The following is a 21749-nucleotide window of genomic DNA, read 5'->3' as shown; positions in this document are numbered from 1 at the left end:
GTTTGTGTGCAGTGTGAGTTTTCTTAGACTGTTTTCTGATTCAATCATCCTTCATGTCAGAGATGGCAAATAATTATACAGAAACTTGGAGCAGATACTTGCATCATAGGGAGCCCTGCCCAATGTTTTCACATTCACCTATCCAGTACAGTGTGAAATGAAGAAAGATGGAAATCATATTTATCCAAAATAATGTATTGCATGTGGTTACCTAGAAACCATCACTATGGGTGCCTATGATCATGTAAAACTGATAAAACAATTTATTGTCAGTTACCAAAATATCTTTGGTGGTTATTACTGAAATTAAATCAAAGTTAGATCATGAAAGTCTAAGCACAATTGGATATGACAAAACGCCTGCAAGTTATTATAATTTCTCCCCAAAATGTGTACTGCACTCGACCCAATTTGTAACAAATTTTTCTGTTGCTGCCAAACATCACATTCTCAAATTCTCATACCTTGAGAATCTGCGATTTAATAAATTAGTAATTGCCAGCATAAATTTATGGGTTGACAGGTTGCAGAAGACGGCTCTTCCTTGGGTTTGATAATGCGATAACGATGAAATAAAAACTGAAATTACAAGTGGGTGTATAATGGGATGAATTTGCATTGATTGCCCCATTCCCTCTGGTCTGTCAAAGTATATCTATATTTTGTTCAATTGTACTTGCAGTTTTGACCTTACGATTATCGAGTAGTGAGTCTGTACTTTTGACCTGTTGGCTAGTTTGTAGGATATGATGCGTGCAAGCAAATGGATGATAATCAAGAAATTTGTTATAATTTGTGCCATTACAGCTCATTTATTGAATAATACAATCTTTTCATTTAAAATTGTTCATTTGTGTGAGGCAGTTGCTGTAACTTTTTCGAAAAAGTAGTTTGCTGAAACTGAATTGAGCATCGTCTGTAATCTGATTGCCAAAACTGTTCTCTGTAATAGTCTTTTAAGCCAGTTGGCCATATGGTGAACCAGCTTGAAAGACGCAGGTGGCTCCATCATAAGACACCATCTTTTCCCATGAAATGCATATTCTATGATGCTATAAATAAAAAAACTGACAGGGAAAGGAAGATTAAACAGTTTATTTTTCAAATGAACTATTTTCTTTGCCCATGACTCAGCACAGCAAAACGTTTGCTTAAATATCAAAAGACAAAACGGGTCAGTTGCAGAATGTGATCATGTTGAATTCCTACAGTAATTTAACACAATCACTAAAATGGGACAAGTAGTCATGCAGAATAAAGGTGAATAGATGTGGATTTGTCTGCACCTCATCCAGACAGTTCCATCATTTATATTTAGAAATGTAGATTTATAATCTGACCCTGCTCATGTGAGGATTGATGTTCACCATTATATTCAAGATCATTTCACCAGGATAGTTAAGTAGTTATTTTTTGTTCATTGCAATGTATTGTTGTAATTTTATTTATTTTATTAAATAATTCAATACCATATAATCTATCAAAAAGTGAAGAAAAAACGCTTGAATGATGACTCCCTTCCTATTCAAATGTACTTTTTAGACCCTTATTTGTGAACATTACATGCATTCACAATGATACCAAGGTTTTACACATGTTCTTTGCAAAGTATTTGTTTTATCTCAAGGATATTTGAAGGTTCATAAAGGGGAGAAACACAAATCTTTCAGTGCCAATGAAAATACATATGAGCATATAGATACAATGTTAAAACTCACAATGAATTAGTTGAGTAGATGTTTTTTTTAGCCGCTCACTTACACACCGTGTGGATCATGTAATGTTCATCATGTAATCTTCTCAGTCACCACAAGATGGCAATGTATAGCTATTTCGTATGAAGTCAATTGCTTGGTCCGTACTGCACACAGGACAGCACTTTTTTGACACAGGAGGCCACACCAGGTGGGTCACAGCTCACAGGTACATAGTAAAGGAATCTTCTTATTTATAAGGCTTAAAATTGAACTGGGCACTGATTAAATGCCCGTTGTGAGTCATATTCGGAGCAGAAGGAGGTTTAACAAACCTGGTAAACAGGCAATTAACACATCAATTAAAAAAATTGTAATATAAACCAGTCAAACAATTATGTGTTGACAATGCCTAAACTTGAGATAATCAAATTCCACATTATTTGACTTGTTTTGAACGTTGTGTTTTAATTGATAAACCACTATACTATTTGAGTACCATAGAGATTCCAATTCACATTTCCCGCAGATGCAGGAGACAAAACTTTACTTAGCTATACCACTCTCCGTCTCCCCCTTCTTCCATCTCTCTCCACAGAATGTATAGTGTGTGTGGCCCCAGAATAGTCTGTATAACACTGGTATGTGGCTGACAAAGGAGAGGGTGAAGACAAGAAGGGACGGGTGGTGATTGGAGGATGAGATGTCGAGCAGGGAAGATGGAAAGTCGGTGAGTGGCAGGTGCTATTGTAACCTAAGTGCAGCAGCCTACAGCTACAAGGTCAAAGGTCAAAGTGAAGTTGAAAGGTCAACCTTTGCTCCCAGGAAACCCACCCAGTGAGAGGTACAGATAAGTGGGTCAGAGAGAGCGATGAGCCCTAGGATAACAATTTAAGGAAGAGGAAGATGTCAAGCTGCAGCGTAGGTTAAATTAATTCAAAAAAACTTGACCCCAAGACAGGCTCTAAAGAAAAGAACAGAACCAGATAGATTCATTATATAAACGAAGATGCAGGCAAAAAAGAGAACATCTGGAAAGGAAAGCAAAGCAAATGATTGAATGCAAAGGCCATTGTGGGTACAGGTGGAGCCATTATAGAGGTGTGGAGAAGCAGTGGTGGATGGGTAATCATAAGATGCACTTGAATTCACGAGGGGCACACATGTTTGATAACGCCCCTGTCTTGATGGGACGAGAAAATCATGTGGGTGGTTCACTCCTAGAATTGTATACTTGATACTGAATGAACAAATTAGCTGTGTCATTGGTGAAAAAAAGCTAGTTGGCTGCAGTCTCTTTTTGGAGCCTTCTATTGTGTTGTATCATGGGTGTTGTGTGCAGTTTTAAAAAAAAAAGTTGCGTTTGGCCTAAACACGGGATGCACCCTGTTATTTTATTGAAGAGGCACAGGAATGCACACAGGAATGCCCTTCAGACTGTTTGTTGACGCTCCTGACCGATCCACTCTGTTGACAAAGACGTTTTGTTGGGGTTCACTCGGTTCACTCCCTGGAGAAACTCGGGGAGCTGCGAGGCTGAAACACAGGGGGCCCTGGTTCTCAAGGTGGCCTCGTGACCTGGGTACTTGATTTGGATACTCAAATCAATTTCTGCTGTGTTTTGTCTCCTCTCCTTTTTTCTTCAAATTACAAGCCCCTCAAATTGGCTGAATGGAGAACTATCACTGTTTTTTTTATTTTTTATAAATCTTTACTCCCTTTCATCTCCATCTAAGGGACCATGAGATGTTCTTGTCCCCCCGCTTGTTGTGAGATGTGACAGCGGGGTCCATTCAGTGAGAAATTGGCTGCAATTAGTGCAATTATGCTGATTTTCACTTGTGTCCCATGCAGAACAGAGTTTTTGCTGTGCACAGAGACATCCCCGGGAAACTACTGCAAAACAAAAACCCATCAATCAACAAAGACCTTGAATGAAAGACTCAACTGCAGATAATACCAGGCACATTCCATAATCACAGCGTTTAGTCAGCTGTGACCTGTGTTGCGATGAGGGGCATGACATCTAGAGCTTCACTGATTGAGGGGGAATATGCAATAAAGTTGCTATAAAGAGCAGAAGGCCTGCATGGCAGTGGTGGATGTATAACCCGGGCAAACAGTGAGGATGTCTGTGAGGCTGGTTACTATATGACAGTGTTAAACACACTTGAGTTCAGCTCATCTCCAAGATTTTAAGCAATACACACTCTGAACCATAAATCATGACTGTCACAACAATGAAAATAATTCAATGCAGTTGAAAGAGGGTTCAGTGTTTTATGGGAGAACATTTTTTATGTTTTTTTTAAATATATAATAGTTTGTTTTCTATGGTTGTTTCCCTTTGGATGATTACTGAGGTGGAGGTCATGGTTTACCTTTACATTGGTATGTCTATGTCAATATTGCCCAAGACACTGACAAGGCTTGCATTCAACAGCAGATTTCAAGGTGTGGGACGGAGGAGCAGTATCCAAAATGTAATGCATCCACTTGTTACCTTGTGGACTGATAACAAATATATTTTAGGGGGCAAAACACCACTGCTACTCATGTGCTGCATGTTTGTCTCAGCTCTTAAAATGTGGCACACTAGCAAACGTATAAACAACTCAGTCACTCACTGAAAGCGTGCATAGTTGTTGATGGTTAGAACCCAGCTCTGCTGTAAGTAAAAAAAAAAAAAAAGGATTATTCTGTAAGATATGAACACCCTCTTGGAAGCAACACCCATTCTCACTGGTATCATCTCATTGTCTACAAACAAAACCCCAAAATGTGAATGATGCCATAATTAGTTGAAAACATCTACATAAATTGAGATGTTTTCATAGCAAACTACACACATTCTTAAAAATGAATACGGGTTTCATGATGTCAAACCAAATGTTAAATCATGTCAGCATGTTTTTCTTCTTTTACACAGTGCTTTGGCAGTATTATTTCTGATTTATAGTGAGGCTATAAAAGATGGAACCTATTTGAACCCTTAGACCCAGGTTCAATAGGGTAAGAGCAGGGTCAGGGTTAAACACAGGGTCAGGGTTACGGTGAAGATACAGAATCTACAGATTCAACCATAATTGTAACTTGATGTCATTTGTGTTGCAATACCTCCTTGCTATGGCAGTAGCCACGTAGACATGAACATGTTAACTGTACACATTGTTTTAGATTGTTTCTTCTTTTGTAAGTTCAATTGGGCGTTGTGACAAACAAAATGAAGAACCATTCTTTAACATAGTCTAACTTCCTGACAGTTTGTTTTTAAGTAAATTATTCTTCATTTTACCCAGGGGCCCTCCTGGAGTAAGCCCTTGAAGCTGCCCCCAAGTGGCTCCATGGCCCCCAGTATGACCCCCAGTCTGTGTCTGGTGGGCGGGCGGTCAGCGGTGGATTCGAGTAGAGTGTCTTTAAGACCCAGCGGAGCTGGGCAGGGAAACCCCGCGGCTTCAGTTGTTTCTACTCTCCAGAGTGTCAGCTAGTTATTTGTGGGGAGGCGCTGTAGCCATTTCGCCACATGAAAGCCCGATGCGCTGAACGACCAACATCCGAGTTGTTCGTGGAGAAGAGAAATCAGCTTTGAGGAGCTCCGCGCGCGCACACGTACACGAAATCGCGCGCAAAGACGCACGGCGCACATACACGTACACTTCCTCCTCCTCCACTGTGGAAAAACAGAGAGAGGAACTCGAAACGCAAACTTCAACTCTCCCATGTGGAAGGCAGGGATTTGAGGATAAGGTATATTTTTTTCCTCTCCCGGGCTCCATTCCTTCCCCCTCTCTCCCTCTCTTTCTCTCACTTTAACTGTTTTTGGCCGGATAGTTCTGTTTCTATGAGAGTCTTGCTCGGCGAGAAGAGAAGTTTGGTTGTTTGCCTGGTCGGCTGAGGAGGAGGAGAAGAGTCGGGTTCTAAGTGGGGGAAGATGGTCCGCAACGCCGCTTGGAGAAGAAGCTTGCTGTGCGTCCTGGCGCTCTGTCTCAGCTTTGCGTCCCCACCGTGCAATGCTCGGATTTACACCAACCACTGGGCAGTCAGGATAGCCGGTGGACCCGATGTAGCCGAGCGGATAGCGGATAAATATGGCTATAGGAACATGGGACAGGTAGGTCGCTTATTGCTCCATCAGAGGTTGCTTCTTTTTGTGTGCCTTTTTTTTGTCGTTTCTTGTTTTTGACAACTCTTACAAAAGTAGCGCATGGCATGGTGGTTATTATTCCTTTTACCAGTAGACAAACGATACAAAGTCAAACGTAAAGGGTCCAAACCTGAGCCACGAACCTTCTTTGTGATTCGCTAACTCAGTCCTTCTTTATGTAGCTCTCTGTTTGTCACACAAGGAGAGAGAAGCGGCAGAAAACATATAAAGAAGACCAAGAGCAGGATGGCACAACAGGTGCCTCCTCACTGTGTTTCCGCGGATCATGTTCACTTTGCGAGCTGGAGCTAGGGGAGCTCACTACCCGGCCTCACAGCCACAGCAGTCTCATGTGCGTGATCTTTTTGACACACACGTGAGACAGCTCGTGCTGTTGGGTTTGTGGTCTTGGAATTGACATCAAAAGATCTCCAGTCAAACAGATTGTTGGGCTTTTTTTAATACTGTACAATTGTTGTGCAAAACCTCCCCTGACTGGTTATGCTTGACTTGGCAACATTAACTTACACTTAGGACAACTTCTTGAGTCGATGCTCTCATACATTTTGTCAATATTCACAAATTGACAGAATGAATTGTGTTTCTTCTGGATGTCTTGAGTAATGATGAGGCACCACTACAAGATAAACGGTTGAAATAGGCATGTCATACTTCACTAGCAAGATCAATATTCAAAGTTTGCACACTTCTACAATGTAACAGGCAATTTTCATTAGATCTGATATTTGTGGCCAAATGTAGGGACCAATACTACAATAATTCCCTACCACTGCTGTAAAACAAAAAAAAAAAAACATATGCAGAGAATGCAAACACTTGTGTGAGATTTGTCTGTCTCTCTTCATATGATGTCATTTTATCAATCAACAGAAGTCTGCACAGGTCCAGGAGGAGGGGTTTAATTGGTCAAAATGTGTTTTGACAATGTTTAAAGCGAAATCTTCTGTCCTTTTGTGGGTTAAAGAAATAGGCCACACAAACATGGACCCCACACATACTTCAGAGTATTGTGACCGAAATGCGTGGGTAGTTCAAGCCTGCACTTGCCAGTGCTCGACGTGAAGACAGCGTGGAACAGAGGGGGGCATTCTGACAGGTTGTTGTGGGGTAGCCTAGTCAACAGCTATTGAACCCCCCTTCCTCCTCGCCTTATCCAGCCCGCCCACCCACTATACTCCCCAGAGAGCAGACCTTAATGGCCTCGTTTATCCCCTCTCTTTGACGGAAACTAATGTGTGGAGTCCCCCCCTTTCCATACCAACCCCCCATAGGAATTCCCCTGTGGAGTGCAGTCCGACCCCCACCATTCGCCCTAATTTCCATGTCAATATGGAGCGTTCATTGGACTTTGACACCTCATAGACAAGAGTTTTACTTCACTTCCTGGTTTTGGGGTCAGCTGAAAGCCGCTCCCATGGGAGAGATAACAGCACAATCTGGTTTCCTAATGTGAACTTTGACATCCCCATCATCACGCCCCTCCCTCTTATATCAGTGCCGCACTGATGTATATGGTGAATACAATCGAACATAAGTGGGAGGACTTATTGCAAGTTCTTTTTTCAGTTTGACGCTACTGTAGATTGTAAAGAGATACAATACAAGTATTTTTCAATTCAAGTAAACTCGCTTGGATGTGCTTGCTTGTGATAAATGATTTGAGGATATGACTGCTAAAAGAGAAGAGGTTTCATCTTTTGAACGGAAGCAAAGTAGTTGGAGAGAGGAAAAGGGGGATGGGTATGGAAAACATGTGACAGAGGGACAATATAGTCTTCTTGACAGGGGTGGAAAGAGGAGAACAGACAAAGATAACACACACTGGGATATGGAGGGAGGAGGGAGCGAAAGAAGGGACGATAGATGAACGGATGGATGAAAAGAGTTGGCATGGAGTGAGAGAGCATCTCGTTGGGGAATTCTGGGTAATCCTCTTAACCATGGAGCCCCCTTCCCAGACTAAGACAGTGGCCCAAATTGGGTCTAAATCAGCTGACAAGACCCTAGAGGTGGATATCTGTTCAAACTGGTGTTTTGAAGAGATTTGAGAGGAGTTGGAGCCATCGAGAGGGAGGCGGATGATGTAGCCAGACTTAGACAGGCGGCGGTTACATCAATAACAAGTTATGAGATTATTTCAGCAGGTCGGACTGAAAAAATCAGTGCGTAAAGGCATCAGACCAACAGGGTGTTGTTTTTGGAAAATACCATCCATGCTGATCATTTTTATCCAAGCTAGTGTTTGTGAAAAACATTCAGTATTTTATTTATTATACTTTTTGGTTTGTAGAATAAGCTTGAGTTTAAAGTTGAAGTAAAAGTCATAGAAATACAAGGGAAGTGAAATAAATATTGTGTTATTATCCTTGCTGTCACTTTAACAATGTAGCTGTAAAGGAACTGCAGCATCTGCACCATGTAGCACGACGTTACAAAAGATCTATATTGTTATTCCATTTACACTTCTGTAGACAGATTTATTTTTGCAATTGCAGGATCTTGAAGTGCATGTGAGCTCTCATCTTCTTGTTTGATGCCCACCGTTGACGTGTACAGCATGCATGTATCTGAACCACACTTATTCAGGCAGAGCTTGACCTTGACGTTTGGTAGTCTGACCCAGCTATCAGAATTATTTCCATGGGAAAAAAAGTTTTATCACCTTTTTAAGTGATTACTGGCAGGACTTTGTATCGAGTGACATGGAAGTGTCGATGCAGCCAGTGAAAAAGTCTACGATGCGAGACACCATGAATCACTGAGGAGCTGGTGGTTTCGCCTCGCAAATTGTGTTACGACATAATTCCGACATAATTTCCAGTAACCAAAGTTTCTGCTGAGCATGTGATTCACTATGTGGGGTTATTGCATCATAATGAAAATCAAATGAACTCTATAACCTGATGCGCGTCCATCTGATCACATGTTGTCATAGCAGTCGCAACTCCAGCCAATAGTTTAAGAAACTGCACATTGAAAGTGTGATGATGTAACCTGAAGAGGTGTTGAAGCTATCATCAAGGTTGATCATTTCCAAATGTCACTTTAATTGGAATAAATGGGTGATCAGAATGTAGAGGGCTTTAAAAAGAGCAGCAGAAGTTTAGACCTGGGCTTAAGTTCATTACATTTTTTTACTCTATGTAGAGCTTTTCCAGCAGCTTCCATTTGCAGACACTCCTATAAGGGTGGCCTGCTAATGGCAGTGCAGATGTTGGGTAGATTAAATAGGCAGTGGAAGCACGATATGTTGAGACCTGTTTACACTATGAGAAGCATCCAAAGTGGTAGCCTCCTATTATGGAAGCACATTTTGTTACTATTTATGTAGAATGCTTTTAAATCTGATTACCGGTACCCACGACATGTGATTTGTGCTCTGTGTTACACTGATGTTTGGTGTTTGCTGAAAGGTGATCCAGCAAGGCCTTTTGGCACTTTCTTGTTTCTCACTTTGTCAGTCTGGAAGTTGGAGGATGTATGTTCGTGCATGAGCATTGAGCTGAAAGCTGATCTAATGGGTTCTGTGGTGGTGGAGCTCAGCCGTGGAGCTCAGTGACGCACCACAGGACCCTTGGCAGCCATGGCAGGGTACATCTGAGGGATTGTATGGTCTTTATCAATTATTAAAACTAATCACCGTCAAGCAGCTTGCCGTCTGCCTATCATTGTCTGTCTGCGGATCCTCTGTCCTCGTGTCTCTGTCACTCAGTGTCTTTGTCTGTTTGTACATTTGTGTGACATTCAAGACTTCCCTTTCTGCCTTTTTGTGTCTCCTTGTCTGTTTTTCCGTCTCACCTTTTAGTCCCTCTTCCTTTCTTTTTCTCTCACAGTTTTTAAGAACTCAACAAAACTTTATGTATAATATACAGTATATAGAAAATACAGGGATTTAACATGACATAGAACTGTAGCTTTACCACTTTAAAAACAAAGGAACGTCTCTAACAGTACTTTTAAAGTACTCGGTCACTCTCAACAGGAGTTTACTGTATTCTTTGACTACTGTGATAAACTCTTGTTGTGTGTATGTATGATGTGTTTACAGTTTATGTGTCGATCTATTTCATCTGTCGAATGCAAACTACAAGAATAAATATGCCAGATCAGTTACTCATGATCCTTTTTAGGAGACTGTTGCAGAATTAAAAAAAAAAAAATGTTCGCACTAATGAGTTATGTTGAGGTAAAGCTGGGCAATATATCGATATTATATTGATTTTGTGATATGAGCCTAGACTTAGATTTTGGACATCGCAATATTGTAATATATCATAACACTTTTTTGGGATTTTTAAGGCGGATTTCCAGTAAAGTGATTTAGTTTTCTGAAGTTACGAGACTGTTTTAGCTGTTCTATCGTTTGACTTGACCCACTTAGTCATTATATCCACATTACTGATAATTATTTATTAAAAATCATATTGTGTAAATATTTTGTGAAAGCACGAATGGTCAAAACTACAATATTGTTGCGATATCTGTATTAAAGTATTTGGTAAAAGATAATGTGATATTTGATTTTGTCCAGCACTATGTTGAGGTAGAAAGGGTTACGGAATGAATAAATATGTTTCTTAAGTCTGTACATGTGTTTTGCAGATTGGGGATCTCAAAGACCACTATCACTTCTTCCATAGCCGGACCATCAAGAGGTCGACTTTGTCCAGCCTTGGTCGCCATAGTTTTATTTCCATGGAGCCCAAGGTAAGCATGTTGTACTTTTTTGTGATAGACAGGTTAAAAATCAAGAGTATTTAACAGAGTATGTGTTTCTTGTAAATGTATATGGTACTGGAGAAAGTTTGAGAAAATGATCACAACTCAAAGTCCACACTCTAGCTTTTTCCCAGTTTGACTCTGTTCTCATCATGTGACCTAAGTACGTAACATCTTCTGATGAATACCATGATGTGCGATTATAAAGCCCTGGTAGAAGGAAATGGACCTTTAGTTACGCTTATTTTGTCAAACTCCTATCTCCAGGGTAAAAAACAGATTCTTTCAACTCTTACTGGAAACTAATGTCCACAGATGTCTAAAACAAATACTTTTCTTAGACTGCTAATTTCTTCATGTGTGTTCATTTGTTTAATAATGGTTTATTTAGTCATGGTTTACTATGACTATAATCACACTATAATAATAATATACACATTGCAAGTCATTTCATCACCTCATTATGAGATCCTTGCTGTATTTGATGCACAGGCCTGAAGAACGTGTGAAATACACTTAACACACCAACAGAGTTCACTCTTGTTTTCTCAGTCAAGACTTGCACACAAATGGGTTATTGCAGGGACAAAGTGTTCATGAGAACAGGGACTATTACATTGCAGGGAAATTCCAGTATTCTTGACAGGTGAATTGTGATAAATGAGAACTATTCTTCTGCTATTCTATTCCACAAACCCATCAATGTAAGGGCTTATTGATGGGTTTAGAGGTGGGAGATTAAACATGATATGAATATAATTGTCCTTCAAATAAAAAGGGAATAGCCAACAGCTTCCTAATGCGGACACTTCCCCTTTTTTCAAAGAGTTGTAAAAATCAAACAACATACTGCTGGCTGTGCCATTTTTTTCTGGGTTTGTGCTTACACCATGCTCAGACTTTAAAAAAAAAAAAAAACCTTATAGATTGCAACACATTCAGCTTCTTTTGTAACCATCATGTAGTTGTGAAATGTGTCCAGAATTTCATATCATTTTGGAAAGGGTGGTGTGGTAAGGACTAACGAGTTAATTGGATATGTTAAATAGAAATTCAGGGAAATCCTATATTTTCCACTCTAAGTACGTGGCTCCTGTTCCAGAAACTACTGGGCAGAACTACGACTGCAAGTAAGAGAGATGTGAAAAATAATCATTTATTAAATATACTTTGGATATGGTTTCTACTCCACCAAGGTTAGGATTGCCTTATTAACAATATAATATCGGCTTGCAATGCATCTTCATCAGCTGAACAATATGTGATTTTGTGCACCGTGGGTGAACTAGTCCTTCAAACAAAAGTTTGACCAAAGGTAAACCCTTACGCTTGTCCTGTCAGTGCTCCTCTCATCACTGCTCCTGGTCATCACTCCCTGGCTGCATTATTAATGAAGTCTGAACCTCACACCACACTCAGGCTTCATCCACACTACTATGTTTTCGTTAATCGCTCTAATAACAGCTGCTTCCTCTGCATGTCGGCAGTGGTAGAGTTATAAAATGCAGAATTTACCTACACAACAGCTGCTATTATAGACAACAAGGTTAGCCACGCCTGTAATCCGTTATCCATATTGCATTAACCTGGTAGTCGATCGATAATCAAGGCTCACAGGGGGTCACGTGATAGGGGTGTGACGAATCAGGGAAGGGCACGTCGTGACTGCTAAGACCCAACTAAATAGCGAGTGCGGGTGTATACGTCATTGTTTTAAAACTTATGCGGTTACACCCCTCCACACTAGGAGGTAACCCCGGAGTTTTCAAACTTACCCGGCTTCGGGAGTGTTTCTAAACTCCTTCTTTTTCGGTGCTCTGAAACTCCGGCCTAGTGTGGACGCTCGGTGTAAACGTAGCAGTGTTGATGTAGCCTGAACTTCATCAAGATACACAGGACGAGTTGCTGATTTGAACTTGGTGGAGTGTACAAAAGGAGCACGTGGTGCTGTCATTTTCCTTTACCGATGTCTTGTTTAGATGTATGTGTATAGAGTGCTGAATTAGATAGCTTTATATGGGATTCAGTGGCACGGCAGTTTGTGCAGATGTCCCATTCTTGACATGTGAAAACCTCCTACCGCTAGAATATGTTTTGTCATATTTATGTCTGACAGAAAACTGTACTTGTTGATGAAGTGGGTAACTTTATCAAGCAGGCTGGGGCTTGATCCTGAGAAAACAAGATGAAACTCCCCAGATCCATTACAGTGAAGCTTAAAATATCCCATTTATGTCAATTTTGAAAAACTATTGACTTTTTGGAGCTTCAGGGATTTCATCCAGCAGCAATGACTTTGTGTGTGCGTGTGTGTGTGTGTGTGTGTGTGTGTGTTTGTGTGTTTTGCACAATGGATTCAAGGGCATGCAAGTTTGTTTGTATCCGTGCATGCACAACAATGCATGCTGACTGCTGAGGAATGCTAATGATGTATCAGTGGGATTTTTAAAAAGGAGGAAATAGAGAGTGAAACAGAAAGAAAAGATAAGACGGTACCTGTCACTCTCTGTTATCCACTTATCTTGTTGTCCTCTATCTCCTTGTTTCTTTTCAATTATCTTTCCTTTTTCTACTTTTTTTTTTTTTGGTCCACTCAGCTTGTTTTGTCCACCTGCTGTCCTTACTTGTCATCTCTTCTCTTCTCTTTTCTCTTCCTCGGTACTTCCTCTCCTGCCTTCAGTTATCACTGTTGCTTTCAGCGAACTCGTCCCCCTCCCTCCATCACTGGTTCTCTCGCTCTCTCGGGCCTGACACTCTGCCACAATGGAGGAAGGTTTGTGTCCTTATGCCAGCTGGCTGAGAGACTGAGATTTTAGAGGACTTGATCAGAGAGGAGAGGTTAAAGGAGAGAAAAAGGAGCTATTACAACAGAAGGAGAGTGAAGAGGAGCTGAAGAGAGAAGGGAAGAGTATTTTCCCCTGACTCGTTATGCTTTCAGCATAATCTGTGACCTGTCTGTGGGTTTGGGATCAACCTGACGGCTACTTTGGCACCAGCGCAGCCTGGCATACTGCTAATGATGTTTTGTAATAATGACAGCGTGTGTGTTTGTGCGAGTGAGTCAGATGGGTGTAGCGGTGCCATGAAAGGCGCACCCTGCCATCCACAGTACTCATTGGCACGCATGTTACCATGGTGATGCAGCACAGCACAGATTACCGCTTTATGGCATCCGCCTAACTGCAGTGTCACTTGCCTCTCAGGTCAAAGAGCATTCTCCAGGCTGGTGAATGACTCTGTCAAGGCCATTGGCCTGGAGAGAGAGAGAGAAATGGTTTTCATTCCGATGCACGTCTCTGACATTTCCTTTTGTTCCTTTTTAAGTTTTTCAAAGATTAGATACAAGATGTTTAGCCTGTCGCAGGTTTATTTGAGATGTTCATCAGTATTTCTGGAAGTCACTGAACACCTAACAAACTTTATGATCTCAGAAATAATTACATTTAGTTTTAATTTCTCATTTCTAAATGAAAAAAACTTAAATTTGTATATTCGAACAAGAAATGATACAATGTTTCTACTCTTTATATTTTGTAGCATTACAGTAACGGAACTCAATAGCCAGTTACATCTTAAATGTACTTTTGAAGTTTGTGTTTAGCTTTCCCTTTGTGTATCACAAGCCCTGTAAAGCAAATTGAGAAATACATACGCTGCAGCGGCAATTAAAACGAGGTACACAAAACTGTTAATGATGAGATCTTCTCTTTGTAACTTAAGCAGCACTCAGCTTGCACAGTTATGCTGACGTATGCTCCTGTCTCATTCATACTGGAAGTTCCAAGAGAATTTGGAGGGCCACAAACTTTTCTTTTAATCTTGTAGCTCCTCACTGTTATTAGTTTTTGGTATGAAATGAGTTCAAATTTATGTGGCCTGCTTTGTTTGAAATGTATTTCCATCTATTTCAAGCTTGTTGTAAACAGCAATTAGAGTCCTACGGTGGTTGTTTCTCTTTGCTATCATGTTCTTTTGAAGTCCTTGCAGACAGAAACAACAGCTGAATGCTGCCGTCTGTCCACAGCGTTCTGTTGCAGGAGCATGGCGTTTGCAGAGAGTTTCTTTTTGCAAGACAGATACTCTTGTTCACTGGAAGTCATTTATCCAGACATGTGCAAGAAAATTGAGGGCCAGGTGTGTTTTGCAGCTGAATCCTCGCTGGGATTCACTGAAATGCAGAATGACTATGACGCCAAAATACAATTTCAGTGTCACATAACCCTCTGTGTAAGGGTTTGCTGATGGAAAATATTTGACCACATAGTAAAACTACTTGAATGAGCTCAAATCCAAATGATTAACTTGACGTAAAACAGAAGTCTGTTCAATATTTAGTCACTATTGCTGGTAGATTTCTTTCATTATGCAGCGGCTTTTGGAGATCACTGTATTCATGAACATGTGTGGAAGACTAGGACACTCGCAGCATCAAGGAGACAACACTGACGGAGCTTGTGTACCTGTCAGGACCTTCGGGGTAATTTGCATTCGCACAGGTACCGTGAGACTCCATACAGTCCCAGATACCTATTTCCTTAAAGCCAGGATGCTTGTGGGACTTTCTGCCCTAGAGTCCTGAATCTGTTTTTGCCTTGAATTTGTTTAACAGATGAACTGTTAAGAAGTTGACGCCCTGTGAGAAGCACCTACGGCTGGCCAGCACAGCACCACTTGGCTCAAACAAGTGAAAAGTTGTGGGACTGTGTGCTGTGTTTGGGCTGAGGCTCTGAGTTTCACTTAAGAGAGCAGAAGAACTGGCTTCTCGTGTTAGTCCAAAGGTAGTTGAGGGTGTTCTGCTACACCAGCCTTTGACCTTTTTTTTTAAACTCGCAGCTTTCAGTTCTTTTGCCTCTAACTCAAACAGCGTCTCAAAAACAGCAGTGAAAGTGGATCAATTTGTTCCCATTTGTTCTATTGAAGTGAACTCTTCCCCAGTTTCCCCTGGTTACTGACCCAGCCAGCAAAAGCCACCTGCATACCCTTACACAGAGAGCGAATGAGAGCGAGAGGAGGGAGGAAGGGGGTTGGAATGGGAACGAGAGAGAGAGAGACAGACAGGCAATCTCAAAGAAAAATGGGCATCTGCGGGGAAGAAGACCTCAAATGCAACGGAGAGACGGCAAGAAAGCAGGAGACGAGTGAGAGAGACGAGAAAAGTAAAAGAGTGACGTAGAAGAGGGAGTGGAAGAAAAGAGAGAAAAAGCAGGGTGACTGAGATGTACAGGTGCTAGAAGATCATTCCTTTGCTTCACCAAGCTGGAGATAAAATATGGAGCAGATCCAATCGTCATGCCTCAGAGCCTGCCAGCAAATTGGCACAGAAACAAAGGCAGTAATACTCGCAAGTCCTTTAGGCAATAATAGAGGGCAATACTGTCTTTGTTTGGATAAGGATTGGCAAATGTGACACATTTGATGCAAATAACCACAGGCTGTTACTATTGAGTGATTTTTAGAAGGGATAACAAAGGATGGCATTCCTCTGGATTGCTTTTATCATTTAACTGCCTTAGGTCATCCTGCGACTGGAGGATAAAATTGTATTTAAAAAACAAATTAATCCATATAAAGAAGTCAAAGCTGTGATATGTTAGCAGTGCGAGTAGGGAACCACTTTAAATGGAAAGAACATATTTTTTAGACTAATATTAGCAGAGGGCAAAGAACAGTAAAACACATGCACATTTTATGAGCTGTATCTTTAGTGGACACTCTCGTCCTCCGTTAGCCAGGTTTGTTAATATTGTTTATGCAGTCTTTCCTCTGTAATCATCAGGCTGCTCTTTTTGAAGATATATGTTGCTGGAAAAATCAATACATGTAAATTATCAGCCCTTCTGGCAGTAGGGGCTGAGCTGCATAGAAATGTTTTGATAATGTATCATGATATTATTGTCATGGCGTCTCCCACATTCCCATTGAAACCTCTGGGCTTATTTATTTTTTGCCTCCGTAGTGAAATTGATGTTGTTGGTAACAGTTTGCTTGCACAATTTACCTCTTTTGAAGTGGTTTCCATCTTCCTGTGCCCCCGAAACAGAAAATGTCGGTCGTGAGGAGGAGAGGCGTTAAAATAAGGATATTGATGATCAATAGGAGAGTTTTACAGCATACACAGCTGCAGAACTGCTGAATCTGTTTCAAACTAGTTTGGATGTAGGCTGACAACATATTTCTGCTTTACAAATGTTATATCCAAACTTTAAAAAAAGTAATTGGAAGTAATCGGATGAAAAACCTGAAAATGGTCATTTTTTTGGTTGACCAGTTTAATTTTCAGGAAGTGTCACTAAAGCTGAGGAAAGCTCAGAGAGTAAACAAATATCATCTGGACTAAACTGCATAGGTAGATGAACATTGTAGTGTTTCTGTTCCTGCTGATAAAACAATGCTTTAGAAGTGCTTTACGACCCTTTTTTATTCACTGCATTAAATCAGTATGAAGTATATAGCAACAATAATGCCTGATACTTAAATTATCCTAAATTGCTTTACATACCACCTCCTTTGGGCGGATGGAGGTCATCATCCACTACAGAGCAGCACCTGAGTGAGGTGGTAGGGATTGGGTGTCTTGCTCAAGGACACTTGTGAAGTGGATACTTCCCAAAACGCAGATGCATTAAACTTCAGGTTCCACTGTTGATGCCCTCGTTCATTAGACAACGTCCGCAAAGTCTTCTATAATACTTAAAGTTATCAGAGAAATCAGAGGTGAACTACCCACTAATTGGGACCCACTTCAGCAAAATTATTCATTTTGTTACACCATCTGTTAAGGCTTTGCTCTGTCTAGTCAGTCTCCAGAAGAATCGATGGCGTTTGAGGATTTGTGGTGAGATGAGAGGCAGCGATGCATCCATTGTCGGACCTTTCTTGAATAACCAAGTTATGCACAAGAGCAGTTGAGAGTGACACTGCTGATCAAAGATTGAGGTTGATGCTATGCTAATGTTTGCTAATTGTAATGATACACCAGTGCTTTTGCATTGACACACGAGTTCGCAACTCCGGATGACGGTGTTGTTTTGGGGATAATGGCGTGTGTAAATGGTTATTTTGAAGCTCACGGTCCTGACAGAACTTTGAGTGAAGTGAGCTGAGACTTTGGCAGACGGAGGAACACAAAGCTAGAACAAAATATCTCGCTGTGTTTTCTTCTCTTTGTCTCTGTCTCTTCCCTGATTTGCCATTTGTTTTTCTTCCATATTTCATATACTCTCTTAAAAGGGAGATCTAGACTCTTGAGTTATTAAATGTTGTCATTGACAGAATCATTTTCCTGCTCTCCCTCCATCACAATCTCTAAAGAGCTGCATACTTGAGTTATTGAATCAATGTTATTTATAAAAATCAATCATCCTCCGTTCACTTGCTTTCTTTTGCTCTCACTTGCTATTTGTTTTCACTTCCCTCCTCTTCCAAGCTCTGTCTTTTTTTTTATTGACTCTCCTGGGACTTGTTTTCTTCAGCTCTTTATCAACTCGCCTTCTCCGGTCTATCTTGTCTCGTTGCCTCCCTCTCCAACTCTCCAGAGAGCCCGGCAGATTATTTCAGTGCATGAGACCAGATAATCACTCTGCAGTCATTATGTCAGCTTTTCTCTCCTCTCTGTCTGCTGGAGCTGTATTGATGTGGAGAAACGTTTTGTCTTTGCAGTCAAATATTGTTCACATACAGTGGGTACGGATACAGTATTCAGACCCCTTTACATTTTTCACTCTGTTTCATTGTAGCCATTTGCTAAAATCAAAAAAGTTCATTTTATTTCTCATTAATGTACACTCAGCACCCCATCTTGACAGAAAAAACAGAAATGTAGAAATTTTTGCAAATTTATTAAAAAAGAAAAACTGAAATATCACATGGTCATAAGTATTCAGACCCTTTGCTCAGTATTGAGTAGAAGCACCCTTTTGAGCTAGTACAGCCATGAGTCTTCTTGGGAATGATGCAACAAGTTTTTCACACCTGGATTTGGGGATCCTCTGCCATTCTTCCTTGCAGATCCTCTCCAGTTCCGTCAGGTTGGGTGGTGAACAGCCATTTTCAGGTCTCTCCAGAGATGCTCAATTGGGTTTAGGTCAGGGCTCTGGCTGGGCCAGTCAAGAATGGTCACAGAGTTGTTCCGAAGTCACTCCTTTGTTATTTTAGCTGTGTGCTTAGGGTCATTGTCTTGTTGGAAGGTGAACCTTCGGCCCAGTCTGAGGTCCAGAGCACTCTGGAAGAGGTTTTCTTCCAGGATATCTCTGTACTTGGCCACATTCATCTTTCCTTCAATTGCAACCAGTCGTCCTGTCCCTGCAGCTGAGAAACACCCCCATAGCATGATGCTGCCACCACCATGTTTCACTGTTGGGATTGTATTGGGCAGGTGATGAGCAGTGCCTGGTTTTCTCCACACATACCGCTTAGAATTAACGCCAAAAAGTTCAATCTTGGTCTCATCAGACCAGAGAATCTTATTTCTCATAGTCTGGGAGTCCTTCATGTGTTTTTTGGCAAACTCTATGCGGGCTTTCATATGTCTTGCACTGAGGAGAGGCTTCCGTCGGGCCACTCTGCCATAAAGCCCCGAATGGTGGAGGGCTGCAGTGATGGTTGACTTTGTGGAACTTTCTCCCATCTCCCTACTGCATCTCTGGAGCTCAGCCACAGTGATCTTTGGGTTCTTCTTTACCTCTCTCACCAAGGCTCTTCTTCCACGATTGCTCAGTTTGGCTGGACGGCCAGGTCTAGGAAGAGTTCTGGTCGTCCAAACTTCTTCCATTTAAGGATTATGGAGGCCACTGTGCTCTTAGGAACCTTGAGTGCTGCAGAAATTCTTTTGTAACCTTGGCCAGATCTGTGCCTTGCCACAATTCTGTCTCTGAGCTCCTTGGGCAGTTCCTTCGACCTCATGATTCTCATTTGCTCTGACATGTAATGTGAGCTGTAAGGTCTTATATAGACAGGTGTGTGCCTTTCCTAATCAAGTCCAATCAGTTTAATTAAACACAGCTGGACTCCAATGAAGGAGTAGAACCATCTCAAGGAGGATCAGAAGAAATGGACAGCATGTGAGTTAAATATGAGTGTCACAGCAAAGGGTCTGAATACTTATGACCATGTGATATTTCAGTTTTTCTTTTTTAATAAATTTGCAAAAATTTCTACATTTCTGTTTTTTCTGTCAAGATGGGGTGCTGAGTGTACATTAATGAGAAATAAAATGAACTTTTTTGATTTTAGCAAATGGCTGCAATGAAACGGAGTGAAAAATTTAAAGGGGTCTGAATACTTTCCGTACCCACTGTAGATCTGCCGAACTGAGCAACAAACCACTTTTTTCGCGTGAGAATTTGATTAATCTGTTGGATTTTCTTTGTACATTATGGGGAGACACTTTATGTTCATAGTAGATGGTGTTATTGATTGTTTCAGGAGGAGTGCACATTATTAACTGTACAAATAAGCATGAGCTCCATAACATCTCAGCTCAACATGGTGTTTTCCTGAAGTACATTGAAAGGATCATACTTTAGTCTGTGTAAGCTGGCAGACAATCATGGTCATGTGCAAACTTCAGTCTGAAGAATCCCAAAATGACTTATTACAGTAATATTTACATCTTCGGATGCTTTCATACAGCCTGACACGTGCCAGTTTTATGCCTGCTAATATTTCAATGTTTGTGTTGTCATCATAGCTGGCACATGTAAACTTCTCAGTCCTTTTTTAGACAGATGAAGACTGCAGGACTTCAGCTAGACTCAACATAAGATTTGAGGGTTTTAAAACGAGATGACCAGGGCCAAGCAAGTGGGTCCAGCCCTCCTGCTCAGATCCAGCAATGCTGATTTTGAAATCGGAAAATTCCGTCTGCGTGATACCTGCCAAGGAATGCCGTGCGCCTTGAAGCGAGCCCATAACATTGGAGAGATTGATGTTACCTGAGAGACATTTATGTCCTCAGGGCATATGTGTGTGTGTTAGTCTGTCCATTTTGCAGACTAGGAGAAATAAACTGATGGAGAGAAAAATGTACTCCACTGCAAAACTCTTGTAGGATAACACTGGAATGAATGGAGTTTAACATCTAGATGGCTAAAAAGATAATATATCAAGGTTCTTATGAACAAAGGCTTACTTAATGTGCAATCATTGCGTTGTATTTTATTTTGTAGTCTTAACTTGCTCACCTAAGCCACAATTAAATAGGCAGACTTCAAGTAAAAAGGGCTGAAGTTATTTTCAGATGATTCATATTCACAAAATTACTTTTCAGCGGAGTGTTGTCACCTTTGAAAATGTTCTTCCTCTAAAATGAAAACACCATTACAAGTGGAAGACCGCATTTCACTTCAGCAATGTTTGCTCCTACAGTTAACAATGTCATCTGCCCTCATCGCTCACCCATAACAAAAATTCAATTCCCTTCTGCTGCTTTCTAATGTTTTGTCAGTGCCAGTCGGGCGCCACAGTATACTAGCCGTATCTATTCTCTGGAGATGGTCATAAAAGTCAAAGAAGAGGAAATATAGCCACTGTATGTTCACTTTTTTATTGAATATGCAGCACCCATGTTTAAGAAGACCCAAGCTTTCCCAGAACCATATATTTTCAAGATTGTATTCAACCATGAACACAAAAATTTCACCTGTTGACTGATTGTAATATGCGTAACGCAATTCTACTACTGTGTAGTATTCCTTGATTCCTACTTAGTTTTTGTTATCTCTATCTGTGTGTTTCAGGTGGAGTGGATTCAGCAGCAGGTGGTGAAGAGGAGGATCAAGAGGGATTACAAGCCAGACCCACCCCCTTCCCTGACTAGCCCCGCCCACAGCTACCCGGCTCAGAACAACATATTCTATAATGACGCCAAGTGGAGCAGCATGTGGTACATTGTGAGTACACTGTATACTGGGACCAGAGAAGTTCTTTCTCTCTCTTTGCACGACTACAGCACCAAAACAAGAATATCACAAGTTCAGAGGCAAATGGAGCCCAATATATTTTTGAGTCATCACTGCTGTTTGTATCTATTCTTCTTTGTCTACATTTGTGGGTCAAAGGTCAGCCGAGGGCATAGCATGATACTGATTACTGCAGGGTCAGTGGAGATGAGGGATTTGCGCGCGCGTGTGTGTGTGTGTGTGTGTGTGTGTGTGTGTGTGTGTGTGTGTGTG

General features: G+C 41.1%; 1 protein-coding gene across 1 annotated transcript in view; it reads left to right on the top strand.

The window, feature by feature from the left end:
• The first annotated feature begins 5176 nt into the window (after window positions 1-5176).
• The window catches only part of pcsk5b (proprotein convertase subtilisin/kexin type 5b), a 49385-nt gene continuing 32812 nt past the window's right edge, over window positions 5177-21749 (top strand). Inside the window, exons 1-3 of the mRNA XM_031856686.1 lie at window positions 5177-5805; window positions 10462-10566; window positions 21315-21714. Of these exons, the coding sequence (XP_031712546.1) occupies window positions 5626-5805; window positions 10462-10566; window positions 21315-21714 (685 nt within the window). The 5' untranslated portion in view covers window positions 5177-5625. The remainder of the gene's footprint in view (window positions 5806-10461; window positions 10567-21314; window positions 21715-21749) is intronic.

The sequence above is a fragment of the Anarrhichthys ocellatus genome, unplaced genomic scaffold, assembly GCF_004355925.1.
Source record: "Anarrhichthys ocellatus isolate YVR2014 unplaced genomic scaffold, GSC_Weel_1.0 scaffold17, whole genome shotgun sequence".
NCBI lineage: Eukaryota > Metazoa > Chordata > Actinopteri > Perciformes > Anarhichadidae > Anarrhichthys > Anarrhichthys ocellatus.
Note: the sequence above shows the minus strand (reverse complement) of the source record. Positions and strands in the feature narration are given on the sequence as shown.